Source organism: Lissotriton vulgaris, chromosome 4_1 (genome assembly GCF_964263255.1).
Source record: "Lissotriton vulgaris chromosome 4_1, aLisVul1.2, whole genome shotgun sequence".
NCBI classification, from domain to species: Eukaryota; Metazoa; Chordata; class Amphibia; order Caudata; family Salamandridae; genus Lissotriton; species Lissotriton vulgaris.
The window spans coordinates 673,481,347-673,506,261 of record NC_141691.1 but is presented as its reverse complement, the minus strand read 5'-3'; the positions used below and the strand labels follow the sequence as shown (position 1 = coordinate 673,506,261).

General features: G+C 46.8%; 1 protein-coding gene across 1 annotated transcript in view; it reads left to right on the top strand.

Annotated features, from left to right (window-relative positions):
- The window catches only part of RALBP1 (ralA binding protein 1), a 272,192-nt gene that overhangs the window by 104,497 nt on the left and 142,780 nt on the right, over positions 1–24,915 (top strand). Inside the window, exon 4 of the mRNA XM_086964942.1 lies at positions 9,853–10,202. Coding sequence (XP_086821068.1) covers positions 9,853–10,202 — 350 coding nt within the window. The remainder of the gene's footprint in view (positions 1–9,852; positions 10,203–24,915) is intronic.

The following is a 24,915-nucleotide window of genomic DNA, read 5'->3' as shown; positions in this document are numbered from 1 at the left end:
AACTTTTTGTTGCCTTTGCTCACTCTCCTAAGTGAATACCTATCTAAATCTGATATTTCTAGATGGATTGTTAAATGTTTTCAAACATGTTATATTAAAGCCAAAAGAACTTTGTCTATACTTCTGGGAGCACATTCTACTCGTAAAACAGGAGCCTCTGTGTCCTTTTTTTTTGGTAACATTCTTATAGCTAACCTTTGTAAAGCAGCTACATGGCCGACACCATGCACATTCACTAAACACTATTCTGTGGATGTATTCGCACGTCAACAAGCTAATGTAGGACAGGCTGTCCTAAGAACACTTTTTCAAACAACTTCAACACCCACTGGTTAGCCACCGCTTTGGGGGACTACTACTATACAGTCTATACAAAGCATGTGATTCTACGGCACACATTCCTCGAACAGATTATGCCACTTACCCTATAAGCATCTGTTCTTGGCATGTAGAACTGTAAATTCACATACGGCCTCCCTCCTTCCTGTACATGTATGGTTGTTGCAGTTATATAATTATTATTCAAACTATGCAAGCATGGACATCTCTGTACTACACTTATTTACTCCATTCTCACCGTCTTGCGGGAAAACAATCTAACACCTTACCTTGTGAATGTAAAAGACTTATATGAAGAAAAACCAAATGTCAAACATCCAAATCCAACACTAGATGGCAGAAGTATGAAAAACATGTGAATCTGCAGCTCTACATGCCAAGAAGAAACTCTTACAGGGTAAGTAACATGATCCATATACATCATAACTCCTCAATGAAATGTTGAGTTGCTTGAAATATTCTTCCAGATCTTATTGAGTGTGGTTGAGGAGACGTAGGAGAGGCATCCACTGCAGGTTCCAGTGACATAGACACAGGTGCAGTCTGTTGGCTCTCCTGACTCTCAATGGAAGGGTCTCACTCTGACCATCTGGAATCAGCGAACCTCCAGGCAGGAGTTGAGAAGAATCTCTTGTGATGGACTGCCCAATGCAATGCGCAGTCCAATGTTTCCTTTACTAGTCAATCCCTCAGTGGGTCAGCATCAAAAGGAGCTTCAGACGTGCGTTTCTGTTTCTGCGTGACAATGACTTGGTCTTCACTTTTGAGCACAGCTGCGTCTATCCGTATAGGTCTTCATTTTGAGTTTGTGAGACGTAATCAGTAGTGCAAAGTTTAAAAATGTTAATAGATCTTCAGTGGTCCATTGTGGCAATTTGGTTCCCATGGCTATCCCAAACATCAAGGTGACAGGGCTTACACCTGTGGCAGAATGGGGAGTTGACCAGTATGCACGAAGAGTAGATTGAAGAACTGACTTGAGCATGCTGAACGGTCTTCTTGCGGGTGCTCATAAATCGCTCGACAACACCATTCGCCTAGGGCCAGAAAGGTGTGCTTTTCTGATGCTTGACATTTAGGTGAGTGAGAAAGTCTTTAAATTCTTAACTATTGAAAGGTGGGCCATTGTCGTATTTTAAAATCAAACGAACACCCCGTCTTGCAAAAATATTTTCTAATCTCTCAATTACTCTGGCATGAGTAGTTGACAGATCTTCAAAAGAACATATGTGTGAAGGGTCAAGGGGAATATTTACCGACCTGTCTGCCCATGCCCCTAGTGTCAAGATACATGTCAAACAGAAGGAGCAGACCAGGTCTGAACAAGTGGTGTGTAGCTATACAGGCATCCGTGAAAAAGTTAGGTGCATGCGTAAACTATTACTGTTGAATCGCAACGGCTAGAGCAAATCCCATCCGGCCACCCTTCTGGTGGAGTTTCGTCATGTGGGGATTGCTAAACATTCAGAGCCCGACCATGTGATGCCGGGATAAATTGTCAAAACTCTAGCCTTGTTGTTCCTCAGACAATAATTTTGTTAAAGTGCAGTGCTCAAGTGACGGTGACAGATAAAAATGACTACTAAGACTCAAAGAACGTACAAAGGGAAGTCTTATGTGCCAAAAATTAAAAACACGCCGAGTAGTTTAACACTAAAGCTACTCAGTGGCGCTTTGCAGGGCGGTCGACATGTTTCAGCCTAAGGGGAATTGCCCCGGCTTTCTTCAGGACCCATGGAATGGAATAACTACTGCAACTGGAAAAAAGTGGGTGACAGAGGAATAACAAAAATTGTACTTAATAAAAGTTACATATCTACCAGGGACGTTGTATTCCAATGTCCACTGGAGGGAGAGACATATCTTCTTCCTATCAAGCGACAAAGAAAGTTTTTTGTTCTTATTACAACAGTACAAAGTGACCACATGCAACCACACAATTTCCACAAAACCACGTAGAAAGACACACCTGCGCGAATAATTTGCATTCCGCATTAATAAAGAAGCACAATAGCTTCATCACAAAGAGGCATTTCCTCATAGTGATACTCACCCAGCTTTGTGTGGGTGACAAGCCTCACCTCACCCGGCAACCGCTCGGGAGAATGAGGCCCCGCTCTGTAGTGTAAAAAAAGGACGTGGTAAGCTCAAAACTTTACTATGTCCAGCTAAATTGCTCTACACAAGTAACCCAACAGAAGTGTGATAGTGAACCAAAAATCTGACCACAGTTAGCCTACACATCGACTCACAATGATCAAATTGGGATGTAAACACATCACTCAGTGCGCAGACTTTGCACTGGTTAGTATATCTAAATAGCTGTTTTCGACAACCACTCGGAAGGCTCATAAAGTGACCAGGAATGTATAGGGGCTAGACCCTGACTAGGGACCATAGTCCCTTAATTTAGTAAGATTGTTGTTACTTTGGTAATAATCCCTACGTAGCATTTTATCACAACCCACTGTTAATACCCTAAAAATATTTACAAAGTCGTAAGAGGATAAGGTCCTACATCTAAACACGGTCTGTAGAGTTTAGAGACCATGTGGGCTATTCCCAATCTAGTAGACTCGATATAAGTTAGTCCCAGTCTGGTGAACTCAATATAGGTCAAATGAAAACGCCAAGGGACTTCGGCGACTCACCTGTCTGTCGGTACCTCTAGTTTAGGGCCAAGCGGAAGTGGAGGTGCTGATGGTGCCGCCCACCTCCTTTTTATATAAATTGGACGGTAAGCCTCATGGGGCGAACGGTCACGAACCAGCGTGTCTCGTGAGCCGATTGTACCGAGGCAAAACAATGGGATAGTAGGATCACTACTTCCTAGTGGCTAAGGGTAGGAGTATCGCTGCTTCCTAGTGGCTGAAAGCCAAAAGGGTGACTGCGTACGTGTGTGGCAGAAGATACTATTCTAACGCGCTTGCGCAGTCTCAACGGGGCCGCAAGGTGGTAATCACTATTTCTATGCGTGTGTGCAATCTAAGACGCGGCCATAATGAAAACCCGATGGGTTATGCAAACAAAAGCCCCTGCCTATAAGGTTACATGTTAAACCTTAAAAAATGGGTGCAAAAAGGTGCTACTGTTAGGGAGATCCCGATTGATATCGGAACACGTCTTTGTTAGAATTCAATTATTATTTTTAAATGGCAAGACTGATTCCGTGGGGAAAACAATCCGTCAGGATGGGGCACTATATAATGGTAGTGACTTAACTCTTCTGGAGGAGCATGAGATAGTGATAAAGATCTAACTATCATTGAGGGTCCATACGAGCAGGACCCGTCATGGCTAAAAATATGTATAGTTATTGCCATGAGGACCACTGTGGTCAGATTTTTGGTTCACTATCACACTTCTGTTGGGTTACTTGTGTAGAGCAATTTAGCTGGACATAGTAAAGTTTTGAACTTACCACGTCCTTTTTTTACACTACAGAGCGGGGCCTCATTCTCCCGAGCGGTTGCCGGGTGAGGCTTGTCACCCACACAAAGCTGGGTGAGTATCACTATGAGGAAATGCCTCTTTGTGATGAAGCTATTGTGCTTCTTTATTAATGCGGAATGCAAATTATTCGCGCAGGTGTGTCTTTCTACGTGGTTTTGTGGAAATTGTGTGGTTGCATGTGGTCACTTTGTACTGTTGTAATAAGAACAAAAAACTTTCTTTGTCGCTTGATAGGAAGAAGATATGTCTCTCCCTCCAGTGGACATTGGAATACAACGTCCCTGGTAGATATGTAACTTTTATTAAGTACAATTTTTGTTATTCCTCTGTCACCCACTTTTTTCCAGTTGCAGTAGTTATTTCATTCCATGGGTCCTGAAGAAAGCCGGGGCAATTCCCCTTAGGCTGAAACATGTCGACCGCCCTGCAAAGCGCCACTGAGTAGCTTTAGTGTTAAACTACTCGGCGTGTTTTTAATTTTTGGCACATAAGACTTCCCTTTGTACGTTCTTAGAGTCTTAGTAGTCTTTTTTATCTGTCACCGTCATTTCAGCACTGCACTTTAACAAAATTATTGTCTGAGGAACAACAAGGCTAGAGTTTTGACAATTTATCCCGGCATCACATGGTCGGGCTCTGAATGTTTAGCAATCCCCACATGCCGAAACTCCACCAGAAGGGTGGGCGGATGGGATTTGCTCTAGCCGTTGCGATTCAACAGTAATAGTTTACGCATGCACCTAACTTTTTCACGGATGCCTGTATAGCTACACACCACTTGTTCAGACCTGGTCTGCTCCTTCTGTAGTTGACAGATCTTACACAGGGGTAAAACAATAGTCTCCATCGACAAATAATTGTAGATAACATCCATGGTCTAGGGGTCCAAGAAAATCTTCTCACATGCATACTTTGGAAGATTAGACATGTTTAACAGATGCAGGATTGTTTTGGATGATAAGCAGTTGCAACAAATGGAATGCTCTTAATTCCTTTTCAACTTTTTTCATCAAGACAAGAGAAACACACTCAGTCCTGTAGAGCTTGTTTAGTAGCAAGAACTCAACCATGTCCCTCATGTGTCAGTTCAATGACTTGTGTCTCAGGCACGACAATTTATGACCCTTGTTATTTAATGCCTTCTGGTATAACTGAAAGTTCTTCCTGCACATTTTTGAATTTCTGGTATTAAAGGTCATCATGAAGAGGTCCAGTATGTTTTCTCCAAGATTTATGTGTAATGTCTTTGAGTATTAGCAAATCTCCCTAAGTGCTTGTGGTAGCAATAAATTGTTCCACGGATATGGCAGCAAGGGTACTGGATTTTATGCTGTAGTTACCATAAGCATCAGCCGCTTTAGAAGTGTTGCCATGACACGGTATTGGTACGCATGAGAAGTAGTCAGTGGGGTTTTGATCCATTCCTGGATGATGCACAATCATATAATCATACTCCTCTGATCACAACCCCCACCTCTCAATGCGAGGAGGCATCTTGGCTTTAGGATTGCCGAAAATGGTGAGCAATGCTTGGTGATCGGTGACAACTGTAAAGTGCTTTCGATACAGAAACACATGAAAATGCTCACAAGCCCACACCACAGCAAGGATTTCTTTTTCAGATTGTGAATACACACTTTCTGATGGTAAGAAACACCTGCTGGCATAGGCCACAATGTGTTTTTGGTGCACTGGAAAGTCCATTGTGCTGGGCAAGTACGGCACCTAACCCCACTGGGGTGGCATCAACAACAATCTCCATTTGTAGTTTTGGATCAAGGTATGCCATATCAGTGGCATTCTCAATCTCATGTTTAATTTTCTTGAAGCTTTGTGCACAATCACATGTCATTGAAAAGGGAGCATTTTGTTTTGCTAAGTCTCTCAGTGGGGAGCTTACAGTGGCAAAGTCACACATGTAACTTGAATAGTAACTGGCCATACCAAGGATGCATCGCAGCATAGTTACATCTTGTGGGGGAGAAGTGGATGACAAAGGTTGATCTTTATTTGGATCTGGAGTCATTCCCCCATCAGAAAAGATATGATCGAAGAACTTGTTTTGTTTTATGAAGTTCACGCTTTGATGCATTTAAAGTGAGACCTGCTTCTACAACACACTTGTGTAAGAGCTTAATCGTATCCTTTCGTGTGGCCCCAAAAACCAGTATGTCATCACTCTAATTGAAAGCATTTGTGACTGGCTGTATTATGCGATGAATGACATCGTGAAATAATTTTGCAGTTGATAACACTCTTAAACATAGCTTTTTATATCTAAATTAACCAACATAAGTCAAAAAGATAGTAATGTACCTGCAATTTTCTTCCATTTCGAGTTGGGATACCTTTTTTCAAATAAAGACGGGAAAATACTTTGGCTCCATTCAGCTGTGCAATCATGTCAGCAATATGTGGACCTGGACGTTGTTCCCTTTCAATTGCCTTGTTGGCTTGGCGGATATCAACGCAGATGTGCACGGCTCCTCCACTGTCGTTAGGCACTACCACTATGGGTGACACCCATGGCGTGGGACCAGTGCATCGCGCAATTATGTCATGCTTTAATAGTGTCTCAAGTTCTTTCTCAACAGCCTCTTTTAAATAAAATGCAATTCGACTGTCATTGAGCAACAGGATGGATTTCCTCATTAATGTGAAGTTGCATTTTCATTGTCTTAAGTCTTCCTAATTCAAGTGACAAGGATGGAAACCGATTCACTATCTCATGATAGGCACTGACATTGTAGTTGACAAAAATCAGCCCCATTTCGCAACCGTGCTGAAACGGAGTAAACATGCATTTGTTGAAGTGCTTTGCAGGACATGAATTGGTGCTCGTACTTCCATCTTTTTATGCTCCACGGTTGCTATGAACTAACTTTCAAAGCAGCCCATGTATATACACTTTGGTTTTCGTCGTGGTTACACTGGAGACAGTTCATGGTAGTTTTCCACTGGCAGAATGTTTATCAACGCACCACTGTCCATGATAAAATGTATGGAGCACCCATTCATCTTCACTGTGATTTTGGGACAGTGTCCAAATACATTGTGAAATTTTACTTGTAGATCTCGCTTCAACCAGTATTCTTCCTTACATGAAAATAATCCTACATGTGCACGATGTTCAGTGATCACCACTAAAATTGCACATCCATCTACCTGACTGTCACTTGGCAATGATGGTGACAAACCTTTAGACGAGGATCAACATTGCTCAGTTTCTACTCGCCTCAACTGGTGTTGGCGTGTGGCCTTGAGGGTCGTGGGAACATCTCTGCAACTTTCTGGCATCCATTTTTTTTTCTCGACATGGCACACTTGATCTTTCCTTTACCTTGTAACCCGTTAAAAAATGGTTCTCTTTCCTGCAGGCTTTACATATCTATCCTGACATTTACCTTCATGTGGAAAGGAAAATCCACATCAAAAACACTACTTCTTTTTCTTAAGAGACATTACTTTGTCTCCTTCTTCCTTGTGTTTCGGCTTACTTTACACACTCCACGTGGATTAATTTTTGGGCCGTTCAGGCTTCCATGCTAGCGTCTTGTCTGTCGGCTCTTTCTTCCATCCAGCTGCCATGAGTACTCACTCTAAACTGGGTGTCTCAGCATTCGTTGTCTGAGGGAATCGGAGAGACAACCATCTGCTATTCTGAGGTGCATGCCCTCTTCATCATTGAACTCGCAATCAAGTCTTTCTACAAACGTATTCATGGTTTTACCGTCTTTCTGTCTTTCTTGACTGAAAATGCCCCTTTCATAATCGACATTTGGCATTGGATTGAACTTGTTGCTTAATACCTCTTTGATTTGACAATAAGTCACTTTTTCACTGCGTGGTATTTTCTTTATTACTTCTTTTGCTCCTTCACCTGCCAAATTCTTTATCTATTTAATGATCTTTTTGTCATTTGCTTCTTCCAGCGCGTCAATGGAATCATCGAAGGTTTCGATCCAGGCAGTCCATCGGTCACCAATATTCAGCTTTTTGCTAGTATTGAATGGAGGCGGTGGTTTCAGGAATGTGGCAGCAGCATAACCTGTGGGACTTTCTGCTGTCGAGGAAGGAGTCCGCTCTGGCAGCGTCTGCTGCCCACGAGGGCCGGCACCTTCGTTTAGCACTACCTGTATGCTAACATTTCGTTTGGCGCGCCCGCTCTCTGGTTGTGAAGCGCTGTCTTCTTCTTTTGGGGTGAGTAGTGGCTTTGTTTCTTGCACTGGATCTTCACCACTCTCACCTCTTTGCATTGTACTTGGTTTCCACTGCCTTTAAGGTTTCTTTGTATCAGACATGTTTCCACTTTTAGTGCTTCCTCGTTCTTGGCAATCGCAGCCTTTGGCGCTTCCCTATAGCTGGTTATCGCTGCCTTTGGAATTATCGTGCTGTATGAATGACGGTTCTGTGTTAGGCTGTGGCTCCATATCTCTTCTCTCTCTACTTTACCAGCAAATTACTAGTCAACAACGTACACACTTTCTGTAAGGCCTTCACTCACCAGCTTGAGTGGTGCTTTGACTTCACAGACGCCAACCGTCTATTTTTCATCTTGACTGAGGCTGAAGTGGCACACTCCAGCAGTTTGCTGAGCTATGTCAAACTCTCCAGAAGAGCACCTCTCTGTTCTTCGGGTTGCAGGTTTATGTAATCCCCTATCTAGTTACCAGTTGTAACATCCTCCCCAGCATATCATGCTGGGGAGGTAGCTACATGTGCATTGTACATGTAAACGATCACACCACACACGGAGCTTGGTATTACACGTCTTTTTTGTTCAGAGTCTAACCCTTAACTGAACGTACATAATGAATTTTCTTAAGCACACCCAATCACTTGCGTCACTGTTCTACGGAGTCTGTCAGGGACCAAAGAGGTCCCGCAATCCCTACACACACAACACTACAGCAAGCAAGCATTGGTCAACCCAAAATGTGTAGATTTGATGTGGTATTGTATGGAAATACATATCTGTATGCCAGTTTTTGCATACATTGTCTCATTAACATCAGGTCTACCGTATTGCAATTGCTTGTTTCTATTGGGTGTCTGGATAGTTATGTGTTTTTTGAAGAAGAGGAATAGACCTCTCTTTCTGATCAACATAATTTGAAATTGTTTACCTTGTCACTTTTATGAGTGTAAATATGATTTCTCAGACCTATTCTCTTACATTGCTAACAGTAAGGTTTTGTGGTATTCTCAAGTCACGAAGAAACTGAAAATGTTATATTCTCATTCCGATAAAACTTTAAGAAATGGCTTCTTGTTGCGGACAGTTAATTATCCTATGCATTTAATTATATTCTGAATGGTTGGGTCATGTATTTGTTTCGAATTTCACTGTAGTGAAGAATTATGACGGGTATGTTATGTACTGACTTGAAGAAGCTCGAATTTGCATATACTGTCTGCCAAGTACAACAGTGATTTTTCTATTTTATTTTTTTATTTAAATGTGTACAGATGGCCCAAAAAACGTTGAGTTTCTACCTTGTAAGTGATAATGAAATGTATGGGGGGAGTAAGTGATAATTAAATGTGTCTGGTAGAGAAATTTAAGTGCCTGCCTTCAAATTTCTCTGTGGAAATTTGATTGGAGATTCTCCTGTTTCAATGTAGCTTCTATATGTAGATGTTATGTTGGTGTAGTCTGTTTCTGGTTTGTTGCAACTACATTAATCCTGCACAAAATAAACGTTTAGTTTTGCTTGGAATACAACTCCCACTCTTCTTTTAGCTCAAAGTTTCCGTCGTACTAATGGTGAGCAAAGTTTGAAACTATGACCCAAAATGGGGCCTTTTAAAATAATCTGTCTGTTTTTATTCTTGTGCTTGAATCTCCTGAATATTGCAGGATACTAATGATATATCACTGTTTGTTTACTGTCCCCGAACCTTTATTATTGATTAATTGCCTTTGTAGGGAAGGTAGGAATGAAAATTGGAAGGTGTCTTTGGTGGCCAGTGCATGCTTAAATGACCATAAATAGGCCATTGCTCTTTTGAATTATTTCTACTGCTTAATTCATACAATGGTCAAACTTTCATTTCAAGGTATAAAATCTAAGGTGGATGAGTTGAAAGCAAGCTATGATCGAGAAGAGTCCCCAAACCTCGATGACTATGAACCCAACACGGTGGCGAGTTTGCTGAAGCAGTACTTGCGGGAGCTGCCAGAGAACGTGCTGACCAAAGAGCTGATGCCGCGCTTCGAGGAGGCTTGTGGGAAAAGCACCGACAGCGAGAGGGTGCAGGAGTGCCAACGCCTACTGAAGGACTTACCTGAGTGCAATTACTATCTTGTGTCCTGGCTCATTGTGCACATGGACCACGTAATCGCAAAAGAACTGGAAACCAAAATGAACATCCAGAATATTTCTATTGTGCTGAGTCCCACAGTTCAGGTACGTTATTTTGCTGTTGTGTGGAGTGTATCTCGGAGAAGTCAAGACAGGTTTTCAAGACATATTTTACAGTTCACCTGTACAGTCATTTATTTATATCTTCCTGGCGAGAAACCATAGGGGTCCTGCTCAATCACAAGTGGCAATCCGTTAACCGGAAACATGACTGATTAAAATGGAAAATTCAGGTCTTGGATGCAAACGAGAAAGCGGTGGCACTTGCTGTAAAGGATATGTCGCTTTTAAATGATTTTTCATTTAGCAATAATTTAGTCTTTAGTGGCACATTTTGAAGGCAAATCTGAGCTCAACAGTGGAGTCATGCTTTCTGAAAGGCATGTTTGATATGTTTCCCGATACTCATTTAAATTAAGGAGAGAGGTGCCTTTTACGAATGAGACAGTGGAGAAGAAATTACAGCAACCATTTAATACTTTGGGTGTTGAGTTGAACACCTGTAGTTAGATGCTCTGCTCCGTTGTGTCAGTTCTGATAATTAAGGAGACCATCATACCTTTTGCACGCTAATAAACATAATGAATATTTCTCAAACACATCTCAATCCGCAATGTCTAGAGAAATTAAAGGTAAAAGGCAGTAATGGCTCACTTGCTATGGTGGGTTTGGGACAGTGGATGAAAGTAGCCCCTTAGCTTTGGAATTTCATAACTTTACAAACTGATATTTTAGTTTTTATGACGAAGCCACTTTAAAGGCATAAAACAATCTTAACTCACTTCAATTTCGTTTTATTTATAACCAATTTTTAATTTTTTTATTGTTGCAAACAGACTTGTATACAAGAACTGCTTTGACTGCAGCCATCCCCTGCCCCTAGCCCTTTCCCATTGCCATATTCCCAGCCACGAAACTGCACCACCCACCGTAATCAGAACAAAATACTCCCACCACTTGCCCCATATACTAACATGCTCCTTGCGTCCCCCTCTGGCCGAGTAAACAGGTTCCTCCTGTTGCGAACACTAGGCCCAGCATTGATCAATGTTAGGGCAGAGTTATGTCATATGAAACAAGTTTGCGTCTGGGTGGTTTCACTGAAAGCATCTGGGATCAGGAAGCTTTCCAGAACGCCACAAGTGTCGTAATGTGAGGTAAGTCATGTGTAGGTAGCGCAACTGAATTAGCAGGAGCCTAGTGGATATTGCTTTTTTATGTGGGGCCATATACACTTTCCTCCTGTCAACATCATCCAGAGGTTCTAACCATCCCTCCCCTTTTTGATTCAGGGGTGCTAACCTCTCAGGCGCATTGTTTGAGCGATGGTACAGCTTAGGTCAGGGATCTCTAACCTTTTTGGTTAATCATCCCGAACTACTGTGTTGTAAGGATGATCACGTCAGACAAGTTTACATTAGTGAGGCCCCACATGCAAGAAGGCCAGCAGTAATCACCTCAGTGCTGCAGGCAGGTTTACCAACACTGATGTAAATCAGATACATTTTGGAAATCTAATTTTTCTCCAAACATTAGCTTATGAGTTCTGAAATACCCACATTTTCATCTTGAATACACCTTTTTTTTTTTCACAACCAATTTTATTAAGCAAATGATCATCACAAATGTGGCATCTCCACACATCGAGAACACCACAACAAAATCAATATAGCAATTACACAGGCAGCAAATAATAAAGCAGATTCGGAATAGGCTTAGTATAGAAATTCCCCAACACCCTACCCTAACCCCCAACGCTACCCCCCCCCCCATTCTAAGAACCCCCCCCAACCCCCCCTACCACACGTGTAAATATAGCAACAGGGAAGAGAAATATGTGGGTGTAATTCCACCAGGGCGTTACTGCTGCGGGCCAAGATTGTCACTGCGATCAAATGTCCTCCTCCTGCTCCGCCGGGGGGTCCAAGTACAGACCACGGTAGTCGGCCCAACGCTTCCAAATTTTGTAGTGTTTGCGCGGGCACCCCCTCGCCTCAAAGATCGGCCCCTCCAGACCCATGAAATAATCCAGCCCAGCCTTCCACGCCGACAAGGGGGGAGCCCTCACTGACTTCCACGCTCGGGCCAGGTCCCGCTTAGCCACGACCAGCCCCAATAGCAACATGTGGCGCTTATAAACATTACCACCAATCCCTTCCATGATATGCAAGAGGCCCAGCCGGTGGGTACGGGGAAGATCCCAGCCCAGGACCTCAGCCAGACAACTCCACACGCCCCTCCAGAACCCAGTCAATCGGCCACACGACCACACCATATGCACCAGAGAGGCAGGCACCACTCCACAGCGCAGGCATTCCGAGGACGCAATCAACCCAGCCTTCCACAACCGCTCACGGGTATAATAGGCACGATGCAGATATTTGAATTGAATTAGCCGGAGCCGGATCGCAATGGCGGTTCCACGTGGGGATTCCAGTGCCTCCCTCCAATCGTCTTCATCAAGGGGGCCCACATCCACCTCCCACGCCTCCCGAAGGGAGTGTAGGGTGGAGGAGCAATGAATTACAAGTGTCTGGTAGATCCTAGAGACCTTCCTGTCCCCCAGGTCCCCCATAAATACCTTGGCCTCTACTGGACTAAATTCCGGCAGGGAGTCGAGACCGGCGATGCTCGGGGCGAGGGCATGCCGCAGCTGTAGGTAGCGGAAGAACTGGGACTGAGGCATTTGGAACTCTGCACGGAGCTCCTCGAAGGATTTGAGGGTGGTGCCCGACACAACCTGGCCCAGCTGAGTAATCCCAATGGTCTCCCAACCCTCAAACCCGGTTAGGGCCGCCAGCTCCGGGAGCAAACCATTGTGCCAAAGCGGCGTCTCAGCCGTCAACCTGCCCCACCATCCCATGCGGCGCAATGACTGTCGCCACACCGCAAAGACCACTCCGGTGACCGATGGCAATGCACGGCGTAAGCGAGCGGAATAAAGAATTGTGTGGAGCGTGCGGTCGCCCATGAGCAACCGTTCCAGGGCATAAGCCGGATCTCTTCTATCACCATACCACCATTCATTTAGGACCAGCAGGTGGGAAGCCTGGTAGTAAGAGAGGAGGTCCGAGGTGGCCAGGCCACCACTGTATGTGGACAGAAAGCACGTCTTCAACGCCACTCTGGCCGCACCACCACCCCACAGGAAGCGGCCCAGCACTGAGTTAACCTGACGGAACCACTCCAGGCCAATGGGGTATGGGAAGTTCTGGATTTGGTACAGGAGCCGCGGAAGCGCCACCATCTTGAAGATGGCCGATCTCCCAAAGATAGTAAGCGGCATTCTAGCCCATGTCTTGACATCCGCCTGAACCCGCTCCCACACCGGCAAGACTCCACGCGCCCAGGCCACGGCCCGCGACTCCGAGAGAAAAACTCCTAGATACTTTAGGCCATCCGAGGCCACTCGCAGCTCAGCGGCCCAGGGGTCAGCAACCACACCACCGCCCAGCACCCACAGGGTCGATTTATTCAGGTTAAGGTGAAGGCCCGAGACCCCGCCAAACTCCCGCATGATTTCCAGAACTCGGGGACCTGATCGCCGTAGATCCGTAAGGAAGAGGAGGACGTCATCCGCATACAGTGCAATCCTATCCACCAGATCCTCATTCCAGACGAAACCGCGCAACCGGTCATCCGCACGTATCCGCGACGCCAGAGGTTCCATGGCGAGGGCAAACAGGTACGGGGACAGCGGGCAACCCTGCCGAGTACCACGACCCACATGGAAGCGCCCAGAGGTAGCACCGGCCACGCGGACCGAGGCCGTAACGTTGGTGTAGAGGAGACGAATGTACGACAGGAAGACCGGCCCCAGGTTGAGGCGGGCCAACAGTGTGAACAGATATGCCCAGCTCACCGAATCAAAGGCCCGGTCCATGTCCGCTAGGAGGAGTGCCGCCTGTTCATCTCTAGCACCCATAGCATCCACCGCCGCCTGCGCCCGCCGAATATTATGTCGAGTGGCCCTGCGAGGCATGAATCCAGCCTGATCGGGGTGGACTAGGTCAGCAACGTGGGGCAGGAGGCGGTTTGCCAAGGCCTTAGCCAGAACCTTGGCCTCAATGTTGAGGAGGGAAATCGGCCTGTACGAGTCATGCCGGTCCGGTGCCCTGCCCGGCTTCAAAAATACCACGATTTCCGCATGTCGCCAATCTGGTGGCAGCTCTCCCCGAGCCCGCGCCTCCTCCAGAGCACAGCGATAGTGGGGCCCCAGCTGGACGTGAAACTTTTTGTAGAATTCACTTGGGTAGCCACTCGGGCCGGGCGCCTTACCCGTATTCAGTTGACCAAGGGCCTCTCCGAGCTCCTCAGCCGTAAGCGGGGCGTCCAGTGCGGTTCTGGTCTCATCGGGGACGGCTTGCGGTAGTAGGTCGTCAAGATACGCGGAAATCTCGCTCGCCTCTAAATGATCCCGGGGAGCGTATTGCGCCTCGTAATAACGGGCAAAGCTAGCCGCCAGCAAGTCCGGGTCGGTCATGACCGAACCGTCATCTGCCGTAAGGCCCGGCAACACTAGGGGCTGGAAGGTCGCCTGGCACAATCTGTGCAGCATAGTACAGGACTTGTCGCCCCACTGATACACCCTGCTGCGCGTGGCGAGCCACGCCTGCCGGGCTTCCTCATAAAGAACAGAGGCGTATGCTTGCTGGGCCTGCAAGAGCTGCCTCACAATGCCCTCGTCGCTCCCAAGCCGGCCACGCTGCTCCAGCTCCTCCACGCGGGCCGCGGCGGTCACAATGGCCTCCCGATGTTTTCGTCGAGCAGCCACGCACCAAGCTATATCCACGCCCCGAATCGTGGGTTTCAGCGCCTCCCACACCACCACTGCACTCACATCTCCAACCAAGTTCTCGCGCCAGAAATGATCAATCGCCTCACGCAGGTGATGCACATACTCAGGCCGCTGCAACTGCCAAGAGGACATCCGCCATCGAAACGGCTGTCTCGTGGAGGGGAGGGTCATGGTAGCTAGGACGGGGGAGTGATCAGACAGGCCTCTGGGGAGTATCATAGCATCTTTGACCCGACTCAGACAGGCACCCGGCACAAACAGATAGTCCAGTCTCGAGAAGGACCCATGCACCGCCGACACATATGTGAATTCACGCACAGCAGGATGAAAGTGCCGCCATACATCAACCCAGCCCAGGCCACTCGCAGTCGCACGCAATTTGGTGGGAGCAATAGTGGGGGGGGGATCCGACACCACAGGCACCCGCCTCAGACGATCCAGGCCTACATCCATAACCTCGTTCCAGTCACCCCCCACCATGGTTAGGACCTCCGGAATCTCATCCCACAGCGCGAATAGCCGCTCAGACAAAGCCCACTGCAGAGGGGGGGGGCATATACGCTACCAAAAACCACCTGTTCAGTACCCAACCGGCCTTTGATGAAGATATATCGGCCCTGAGGATCAATCCACTGCTTGTCATGCACATAAGCCAACCTGCGGTGTACTAAGATAGCCACCCCCCTAGAACCCCTTGTAAAACCCGCATGGTACACCTGCTGAAACCCGAACCTCTGGAGGCTAAGGGCCTTAGAGCCCAGCATGTGAGTCTCTTGAAGCAGCAGCACATCTACCATCTCTCTTTTCCCCCAACGCAGCACAGCCCCACGCTTGATTTTGTCCAGAATACCCCTCACATTCCACGTCACAACACGCAGGGTCTTTTGAGGAGGTACAGTCGTAGTATCAGCCATAATCAAGACAGTGTCCAGCATCCGGCCCCCGCCCCACCCTGGCGCACCCCACAAAGCAACAAAATCAAAAGCCAAAGACATGTGTGGTCCCACCCTCCCAACCCGAACACCCAGTACCCCAAAACCCACCTGGCCACCAGTGTCGACGCCACTCGCAGCGGCGCGCCCACTGCCACCTCTCGGCTGTCCCAGAATCGAGGTCCCCGGCCCACAGCCAGCTACCAGGCCGCCGACCGCCGTCAGCGCCGCAGGGTCCCAGAGGGAATGGAGCCGCTAGAACCCGGCACCGGAGGAATCAGGGCCCACTCACGGACCGACGGCGCCCGCCCGGCACCAACCACGGGCTCAGGGTCCAAGCGCTGCAGGGACGTCCGGGATCCGCACCACAGATGGCACCCTCAGCCGCGCTCCGACAGCCGCCACACGGCGTCACCAAAATCGAGGTCCCCGGCTCGCGGCCAGCCACCAGGCCACACTCCGCCGTCGGCGCCTCAGGGTCCCGGCGGAGACAGAATCGCGGGATCCCGTCACCGGAGAGAACAGGACACACTCCGGGGTCAGCAAGACTCACCAGGGATCTTCTGCGGGCTCGGGGGCCAGGATAAATGTCTAAAGTAAGTTCGGGCCGGCGGGTGCTCTACTAAGCTGCGACCGCCATCATCGCCCGTCAAGCCACGCCCCCCGCCTTGAATACACCTTTTTAAAGTTTCAAAATACTTTTATGAAATCAACCAAGCAAAATGTTCTGATTTAGTGGGCTTAGCTGCACACAGGTGAGCTACTTCCAGGTAGCTGGAGAGCTACTAGTAGCTCCCGAGCTATTCAAAGAAGAAGCCTGGCTTAGGTACACCACACCATCAGCTGGGCCTCCAGCGGACTATATTAAGTAGATCCAAGAGTTCCGATCAATAAGATGCCAGCTGCATGTCGGACTTGTAAATATGTATGAAGTACATATGTTAGATGGCATTTTTTCAAATGCCACTGGCTTTCAAGTTACAAAAATACTGCCTCTAACATGGTCTGACCACCATCTTATTCTTTCATCGCTACAAATTTATGATCTCCCGATTAATAAATCTAACGGTAACCCTCATCAAACATACTTGGCTTGGGATAACATAGATGAATGCAGCTTAAAAAATCTGCTCACAGATACAACTCCTTTGTTATCCACTGACCCTAATACCGCCACCTCTCAATTTTACCACTGGGTCAGTTCAGCAGCCAGAGATCTGGTTCAAGTCAAACAGCGGTCACGCAATAGAGTGACCCCCTCGGCCCCATGGTACACGGATGAACTACGCACCCAAAAACAACAGTGCCGGAACAGAGAGAGACACTGGCGTAAGGATTATTCCCAGGAGTCCAAATCTCTCTACAAAGAGTCGGTAACAATATACAAAAATCTTATTACAGACGCTAAGAAAAGATATTATTGTTACAGAATAGAAAATGCACAGAACTCAAATAAATGTCTATTTGAGACTACCAGACAGTTAGCTGGCTCTTCTGTGGATCTTACACCCCCCCCTTCCCAAACCCTCTGTGACGCATTGTCTAGTTTTTTTTTCAGCAAAGTGGATGACATTTATCGAAACTTTGCTAACACCGCAATTAGCGCCCATGAGGCCTTTACCCAGCCTGAAGGACCAATTTTTCAGCAGTTCAGAGAGGTGACCTGCCTTCAGGTACTCAACATCATATCCTCTATTAAATCTGGGTCAGCTTTGGACCCATGTCCTCTGAAGGTTCTGCGGCCTATGATGGACACAGTTCTCCCATTCATAACCGAGATCTGTAACTCCATGTTTTCCACAGGCATCTACCCGGACACCCTAAAGAAAACACTCATAAAACCGCTTCTGAAGAAACCTTCCCTCGATAAAGAGGAACTTAAAAGCTACCGGCCCATTGCCAGTCTGCCATTTTTAGCGAAAGTGGTGGAAAAAATCATGAACACCCAACTCTCCCTCTTTATCGAGGAGAACAAAAGGCTCGACGAATCGCAGTTTGGTTTCCGCCGATGCCATGGGACAGAGACCGCTCTGGTCAAGGCGGCAGATGATATTAGATCTATCCGGGATGCAGGGGGCTCTGCCATCCTGATCCTACTGGACCTATCGGCGGCCTTCGACACGGTCGACCATACCACCTTGGTCGACCGTGTCGAGAGCATAGGTTTTCGAGGCAACGCAAAAAATCTGATTGCCTCCTTCCTGGCTAATAGGACCCAGGTTGTCACTGTGGGACCTTTCGAGTCTTCCCCACTGTCTTTACCATGTGGAGTTCCTCAGGGCTCATCCCTTAGTCCGACACTTTTTAACATTTATGTGTCGGACCTTGCCAAAGTCATCAGGGCATTTGGGATGAGCCTAACGTCCTACGCAGATGACACCCAATTGATCCTAGCTGTTAAGAACGATGGGCCACAAAAAGCGAACATGCTTAACCAAGGTATGCAGGCAATAGGCAGTTGGATGGGCCATAATTGCCTGAAATTGAACTCTGAAAAATCAGAGGTTGTAATTTTCGGCAATCTTTCCCCAGACTGGTCCCCCTTATGGTGGCCGTCGTCTATGGGCCAGCCTCCAGATCCGGTCGACAAGGTCAGGAACTTGGGTGTACTGTTTGACAACCGTCTGAACTTCCTGCCTCATGCTAACCAGATCTCTTCCTCTGCCTTTTACAAACTCCGGCTTATAAAAAAAAATTCTGCCCTTTTTACCTGAGCATCATGCCAAAACATTGGTAAGCGCCCTGGTTCTCTCCACCCTAGATTACTGTAACGCCCTGTTTCTAGGTGCCCAGGAGAGAGTGCTAGCTAAAATGCAGGCCATCCAGAATGCCGCTGCAAGGCTCCTAGGGCGTATCACTAAATACCAATCGGTCTCACCAACTTTAAGGCGACTTCACTGGCTCCCAGTGAAAAAGAGGATAAAGTTCAAGGCACTATGTTTGACATACAAGGCCTTACATAATGTCGGACCAGTGTTCTTCACTCAAAATTTAATTCCCTACTGCCCATCAAGAACACTGCGCTCCTCCAATTCTTCTGATCTGGCGGTACCCCGAACCAAAACTGTCAATTGGGGTGATAGGCGGTTCCTAGTAGCCGCACCGAAATTGTGGAATACACTTCCATATTCAATTAAGGCCAGCACCTCTCTCAGGTCCTTTCGAAAAAATCTTAAAACCTGGCTTTTTAACCTCTGATCCTCTTTAACCTTCGTACTTTCTGGCTCCCTGGGTTAAACATAGCAGTTTTTTAGCGCCGAGATGCCCTCGGGCCTTCGTTCGCGCTTTACAAATGTTTCAAAAAAAAAAAAAAAAAAAAAATAAAAAATTGAGTATATGCGAGTTTGAAATGCATCTGTAAGTCCTCAAACTTTTTTTTTAATGGAATGTGTGTATGTATATACACTGAGGAAAACTAAGTTTAAAGTGGAGCTATACACAGGTTTTCTAATAATAAAAACCTGCTGTTTTAAAAATGCAAACACCGGAAAATCACTAGTTATATGTAAATTACCTAAATGTAACTTGCACCGCCGTGGTGCACTGCTTATGAGGTTGCATATTTAATCACTGATGACTATGCTCATCTCTTCCTTTAATTACTGCTCAGCAGCCTTAACAACATATTAAATAAAAATGACTACAAATCCCATGAGTCTTTGTAATGAGGAGAAAAAAACAACCATATAGGCAGCGTCATATAAAAAACATCAAGGAACACCACTTCCTCTTCCTTTGGGCGAAATACGCATCATCCCGCTTTTCTATCAATAGTCTTGCTTATGATCCGACCCTGTGAAACAACGAAAGTATTCCGTGTCAGACATAATCTATGACCACATTCAACAATTTTTGGGCAGTAACACAAGTTAAAGAGAAGTCAAGTTTAACATTGATAGCCAACCAATCAATTATCAAGACATTTGTAGCTCATAGTAAGTCTTACTGATAACTCTCTGAAACCCGATATACTTTCCCAACATATAGACTCCTGTAAGTCCTGATAGGGTAAGGAAGTCTATGACCAAACCGGGGGGGGGGGCATAATCCTTGCCTCTGTGTCCTTAATAGAATTGAAACTTTCCTTCAAGGTAGATAGGAAATGTAATATTCTATGTCCGGACAGGAGGCTCAGATTATGCTAGTTCAAAGCTGATCAACAACCAGAGAAACCATGCCGTGACAGGCATGAAGTAGAAAGCCTTAAAAGTGGAGTTTGAGGACCAATCTGCTGCTCTGAGAATGTCCCCCGGATGAATCCCTAAGGTAAACGCTTTCAAAGTCATAGCTCCCCTGGTGGAATGAGATCTGACACACCAGGAGGGCGATATTCTTCAGTCATTGACTCGTACGCCCGGAGACATCGGACCACGCATAATTCAGGGTGACCTGTAAAAGACAGATCATGGACTACTCTGGTGTTAGACTTTGTTCTTTGAGTAATTGTAAATGACACCCCCCTCTGAGGTGAACTTGCGCAAAGAGATTTCCAGGGCTGCAAAGAGATTTCCAGGGCTCGTACATCTGACAACCGTTTACAAAAGAAGACAAAGAAGGACCGCTAGCTTACCTTTGAGTTCCTTCTGTGAAAAGTAAGAATTATCTTGCGTAGATTGCAATATTCTTAGTACTACATTAACTGCCCCTGAAGGAAAAAAAAGCTGGATACACCAACAATCTACAGACCAATGGATGTTCTCCTACGAGAACCTCATGTATGGGTATTTGTCACTCCAAAATTGCTGACCTACTTGCATTGATAGTTTGAGTTTAAAATTATTTGTATAGCGCACTTTAACCAGCGGTTTCATGGCGCTGCAACAGACAGACCCCCTGGGTGGGAATGACAGAAATTAAGTAGGAAGGAAGACAGAAACAGCAAGTGAACTAGTTAAAGGATTTAGTAAATAAATAAGCTTTGAGCTGTTTTCGGAATTGAGGGTAGAGAGGTGAGGCTCTAAGCTCTAGAGGTAGGGAATTCCAGAGGACTGGTGCGAGGGTCGCGAATTTCGATCCTCCCCATTTCTTCCTCCGGAAACGAGAGACTGTAAGAAGGGATTGAGTAGATGAGCGCAGTTCCCTAGTAGGGACATAGGGAATGATCTCTGATGAAATGAAAGCCGGAGCCGTGCCCAGTCGAGCTTGAAAGATGATGGAAGCAAGCTTAAACTGGACACGTTCACAGACAGGGAGCCAATGTAGGGACTTGAGGAGGGGAGTTACGTGGTGAGATTTTGGCAAATTGAACACCAGGCGCGCCGCCTGGTTCTGGATCAACTGCAGACGCCTTAAACTATACGCAGGTATACCTGCATATAGAGCGTTGCCATAATCCAGGCGGGAGATAACCATTGCCAAGGTGATAAATTTCAAGGCATCAAAGGAAAAGAAGCGGGATACCTTGCGAATGGTGCGTAGTGACAAAAAGGAAGAGGACACCACAGAACTAACTTGGGAGTGAAATGTGAGCTGGGAATTGAGTTTAATGCCTAATGTTTTAACTGAGGTAGAAGGGACCGGTGGGGGACCTAGGGATGGGGGCCAAAAAAGTGAGGACCAGGGACTGGATGAACCACCCGTCAACACCAGCTCAGTCTTGTCTGGGTTGAGTTTCAGATGGTTGTGGTTCATCCAGTCCCGGATATAAATCATAATAGACTGGAAATTTAGGATAAAAGCAGGGGAAGAAGACAGATTGAAGACAAGTTGGAGGTCATCCGCATAATTGTATACGCTGACCTCCATTTGCTGCAGTGAAAAAATAAGAGGGGCAATATAAAGGTTAAATAAAAGAGGTGAGAGGCAGGAACCTTGGGGGACCCCGCACTGAACTCTCCGGAAGTCCGCAGAAAAGTCACCCAGGCGAACAGCCTGGGTGCGGTCCCTCAGGAAGGAGGACAACCATACCAGGGCGGTACCCCCGATCCCCGCCGCCTTGACATGAAAGCAAGATGGTGTGGTCAACCGTGTCAAAGGCGGCTGAGAGATCGAGGAGGACCAAAGCCTGGGTCTGATTAGTATCCATTCCCTCCCTGAGGTTGTCAAGGACTGAGAGTACTACGGACTCCGTAGAGTGTGCGGGGCGGAAACCGGCCTGGCGAGGGGCCAGGACCCCATACTCCTCCACAAAAGAGCTCAAAGAACAGGTGACATGACGTTCGAGCACTTTGGCCAGAAATGGCAGGAGGGAGATGGGGCGATAATTGGCGGGGACCGAGGGGTCAGCGCCAGGCTTCTTTAGGATGGGAACAATGACTGCTGTTTTCAGTGAATTGGTTACAACCCCCTGAGAAAGAGAACTGTTAAGGAAGTGGAGAGGGGGGTCTGGACAAGTAGTAAAAATATGGCGGAGGATGTGCGCAGGGCAAGAGTCTAATGGGGAACCAGATTTGACAAGGGGAATTATCGAAGTCAGAGATTCCTTGGTCAAGGGAAGGAGGGCATCGAGTTGTCCCTTAGGGGAGGACACTGAGGGTCAACAAAAGTAGGGGGAGGTGGGGGAATGTTGGCTTTGATAATAGCAATCTTCTCAATGAAGTAATTATTTAAGGAATGGCAAAGTTCCTGGGAGGGGGTGGGCTTCAGAGATGTCCTGTCGGAGAATGCCAGATTATGCACAATCGAGAAAATTTCCCTTGGTTGATTCTCAGCTGCAAGAACCTTTGAGGAAAAGTAGGCTGTTTTGGCAGCCAAGATAGCCTTTTTATATTGAGCCAGAATATTAATAAACTCAGATCGGAGTAAGGGACAGTAGTTCCTCCTCCAGGCACGCTAAGCGCACTGTTAGTTTGGTAGTCTTGAGATCCTCGTTGAACCACAAGTTGGCATCCTTCTCCCGCTTAGAAGTGACCCGCTTCAGTGGGGCAATGGAGTCACAACCTGAAGAAAGCCATTGCTCCATAGCAGTGGCCTGAGAGAGAGTGGATAGACCTTGTAAGGACCTTGTAGACTGATGAGCCAACCCTTTGTCGACTAATTCTAACAGATAATGGGCTCTGTGCACTATATCTGCCCCCACGGGATCCAAACCCTGTCACAAACCCCAATGCGACCACTGATAACATGCAGATCTATATCGTTTGACCGTAGATTCTGCCTACGCTTTCCTAATAAGGGAGGAATCACTCGCCGAAAAGCCTGGCATTTACCAGCATACCCTGTAATCTTCCACCCCATGAGATTGAGGGTTCCCTCCTGAACCAGAGGGTGCAACCCGCCGCTCGAGTTAGTCAGCAGATGGGGTGGTCAAGGGAAGCTGGATAGGAAAATCCATAAAAAGTTCCTGAAAAACTGGAAACCAAACTTGAAATTTTCAACAGGGCGTCAAAAAGATCGCTAACGCCATCTGCTGCCTGACAAATGCTGTGAGTCTAAGTATCATGGAAAATGGGGAAAACGCATATCCTGGAAACAGGCTCTTGCAAAAAGGCACCTGTCACTTGCGCAAGGGGATCCGATGCCAACTGAAAAACCAAGAAATCTAGTAGTTGAGGGGCAACACAAAGTGGTCCACCTGACATGGGCCCCATCGAGCCATCAGACTCACAAAAACGAGGGATCCAGTTTCCAGGCACCGTAGTCCTGAAGAGGTCTGGATTGCCATTCCACAGTCTGATTGAGACTCCCTGGCAGGTATTCCGCTGTGACAGATATGTTGTGAGTCAGGCAATAATTCCAGAAATCTTTGGCCAAATCTGCCAATATCTTGGATGCAATGCCCCCCAACTTATTTAAATATCTGACTGCAGAGATAATGTCTCTGCAGTCAGATAGCAAAATGGCGCAGGACACCCTGTTGGCTGCAGGCTCCGAATCTCGAAGGATCAGGCCAGGAGTTCCAAGCAATTGATGTGGAGAGACTCCTTGTATGCTGACCCATGACTGCCTGTGGTGATATCCCTGCAATGGGCACCCCAAACGAATCAACTGGCATCCAATTCGATCACCAGATCTGTAGCTGACCGAAAATGGCGCTCCCATTCCAAGCTTGCATATGTTTGAGCCACCGAAGGAGTTCTGTGGTAGCTTCCGAGGAAAGGGAAATCTCCTGCGTATATGTCGTTCCCCGATGTGGGTGTGTTGTCTTCAGGCACTATAGAGCCAAGTTATGCAACAGGCCTGGAAAGATTGCAGGAATCGAGTACGACCGAAGTCCCACGATCGGAGCCAGGTAGTGTAGGGAAAAGGTTTCTCTCGCCTACGTGCAACCATAGTTCTCTGCGCATCAAATGTATCTCCTGTTGGGATAACCGCAGGCATTGCCGCACGCTATTGACTTCGAACCCTAGGAACTTCATGCGTTGTGCTGGCACGTATTCTGACTTCAGATCGCTCAAGATGAAGCCTAATTCCTGCAATGGGGATTGAGTCATTTGGAGTTGACTAACTTTGAGATAAATGCCCTGTGCTCGGAGCCATTCCATGGCTGGCTTCAGCAGCTTGATGAAGCACCAAGGCGCCGAAGACAGACTGAACGACAGACAGGTGAACTCGTAAATGTGCCCTTCGCACTGAAACTGGAGAAACAGTCTGTAGGGAGGGAAATATTGTTTTTGTCAGTTAGGCGTCCTTTAAATCGAGCTGTACCATCCAGTCGTCTGGCAGTAAAACATCTCGTAAAATATGCACAGACTCAATTTTGAAATAGCGGTACACCACCTGTTGATTGAAATCTCCCACGTTGCTCACTGGTCTGAACCTGTCTTTCTTATCGACTAGAAAGATGTTGTTGAGAAACCCTTTGGGGTGAAGGATCATACGATTTTACTGCCCTTTTCATATAAGGCCTGGCACCTCCCTGTCCACCACCTGTGTTCCCTTCTGTGAGAAAACTATTCGACGGTGTCATGAAAGTTGGTGTGGTGTCCTGTGGAACTCTATACTCTACATGAAATCGGGTTTCAGTTTGTAGTACCCATGCATCAAGTGTAATGGATGCCCATTGGTGGCCGAACCACCGCGTTCCCTCCCCTCGCCCCCCTTCACCCCCCCCCCCCCACTTCCCCCTCTGGTTTGAAAAAAAGAAGGG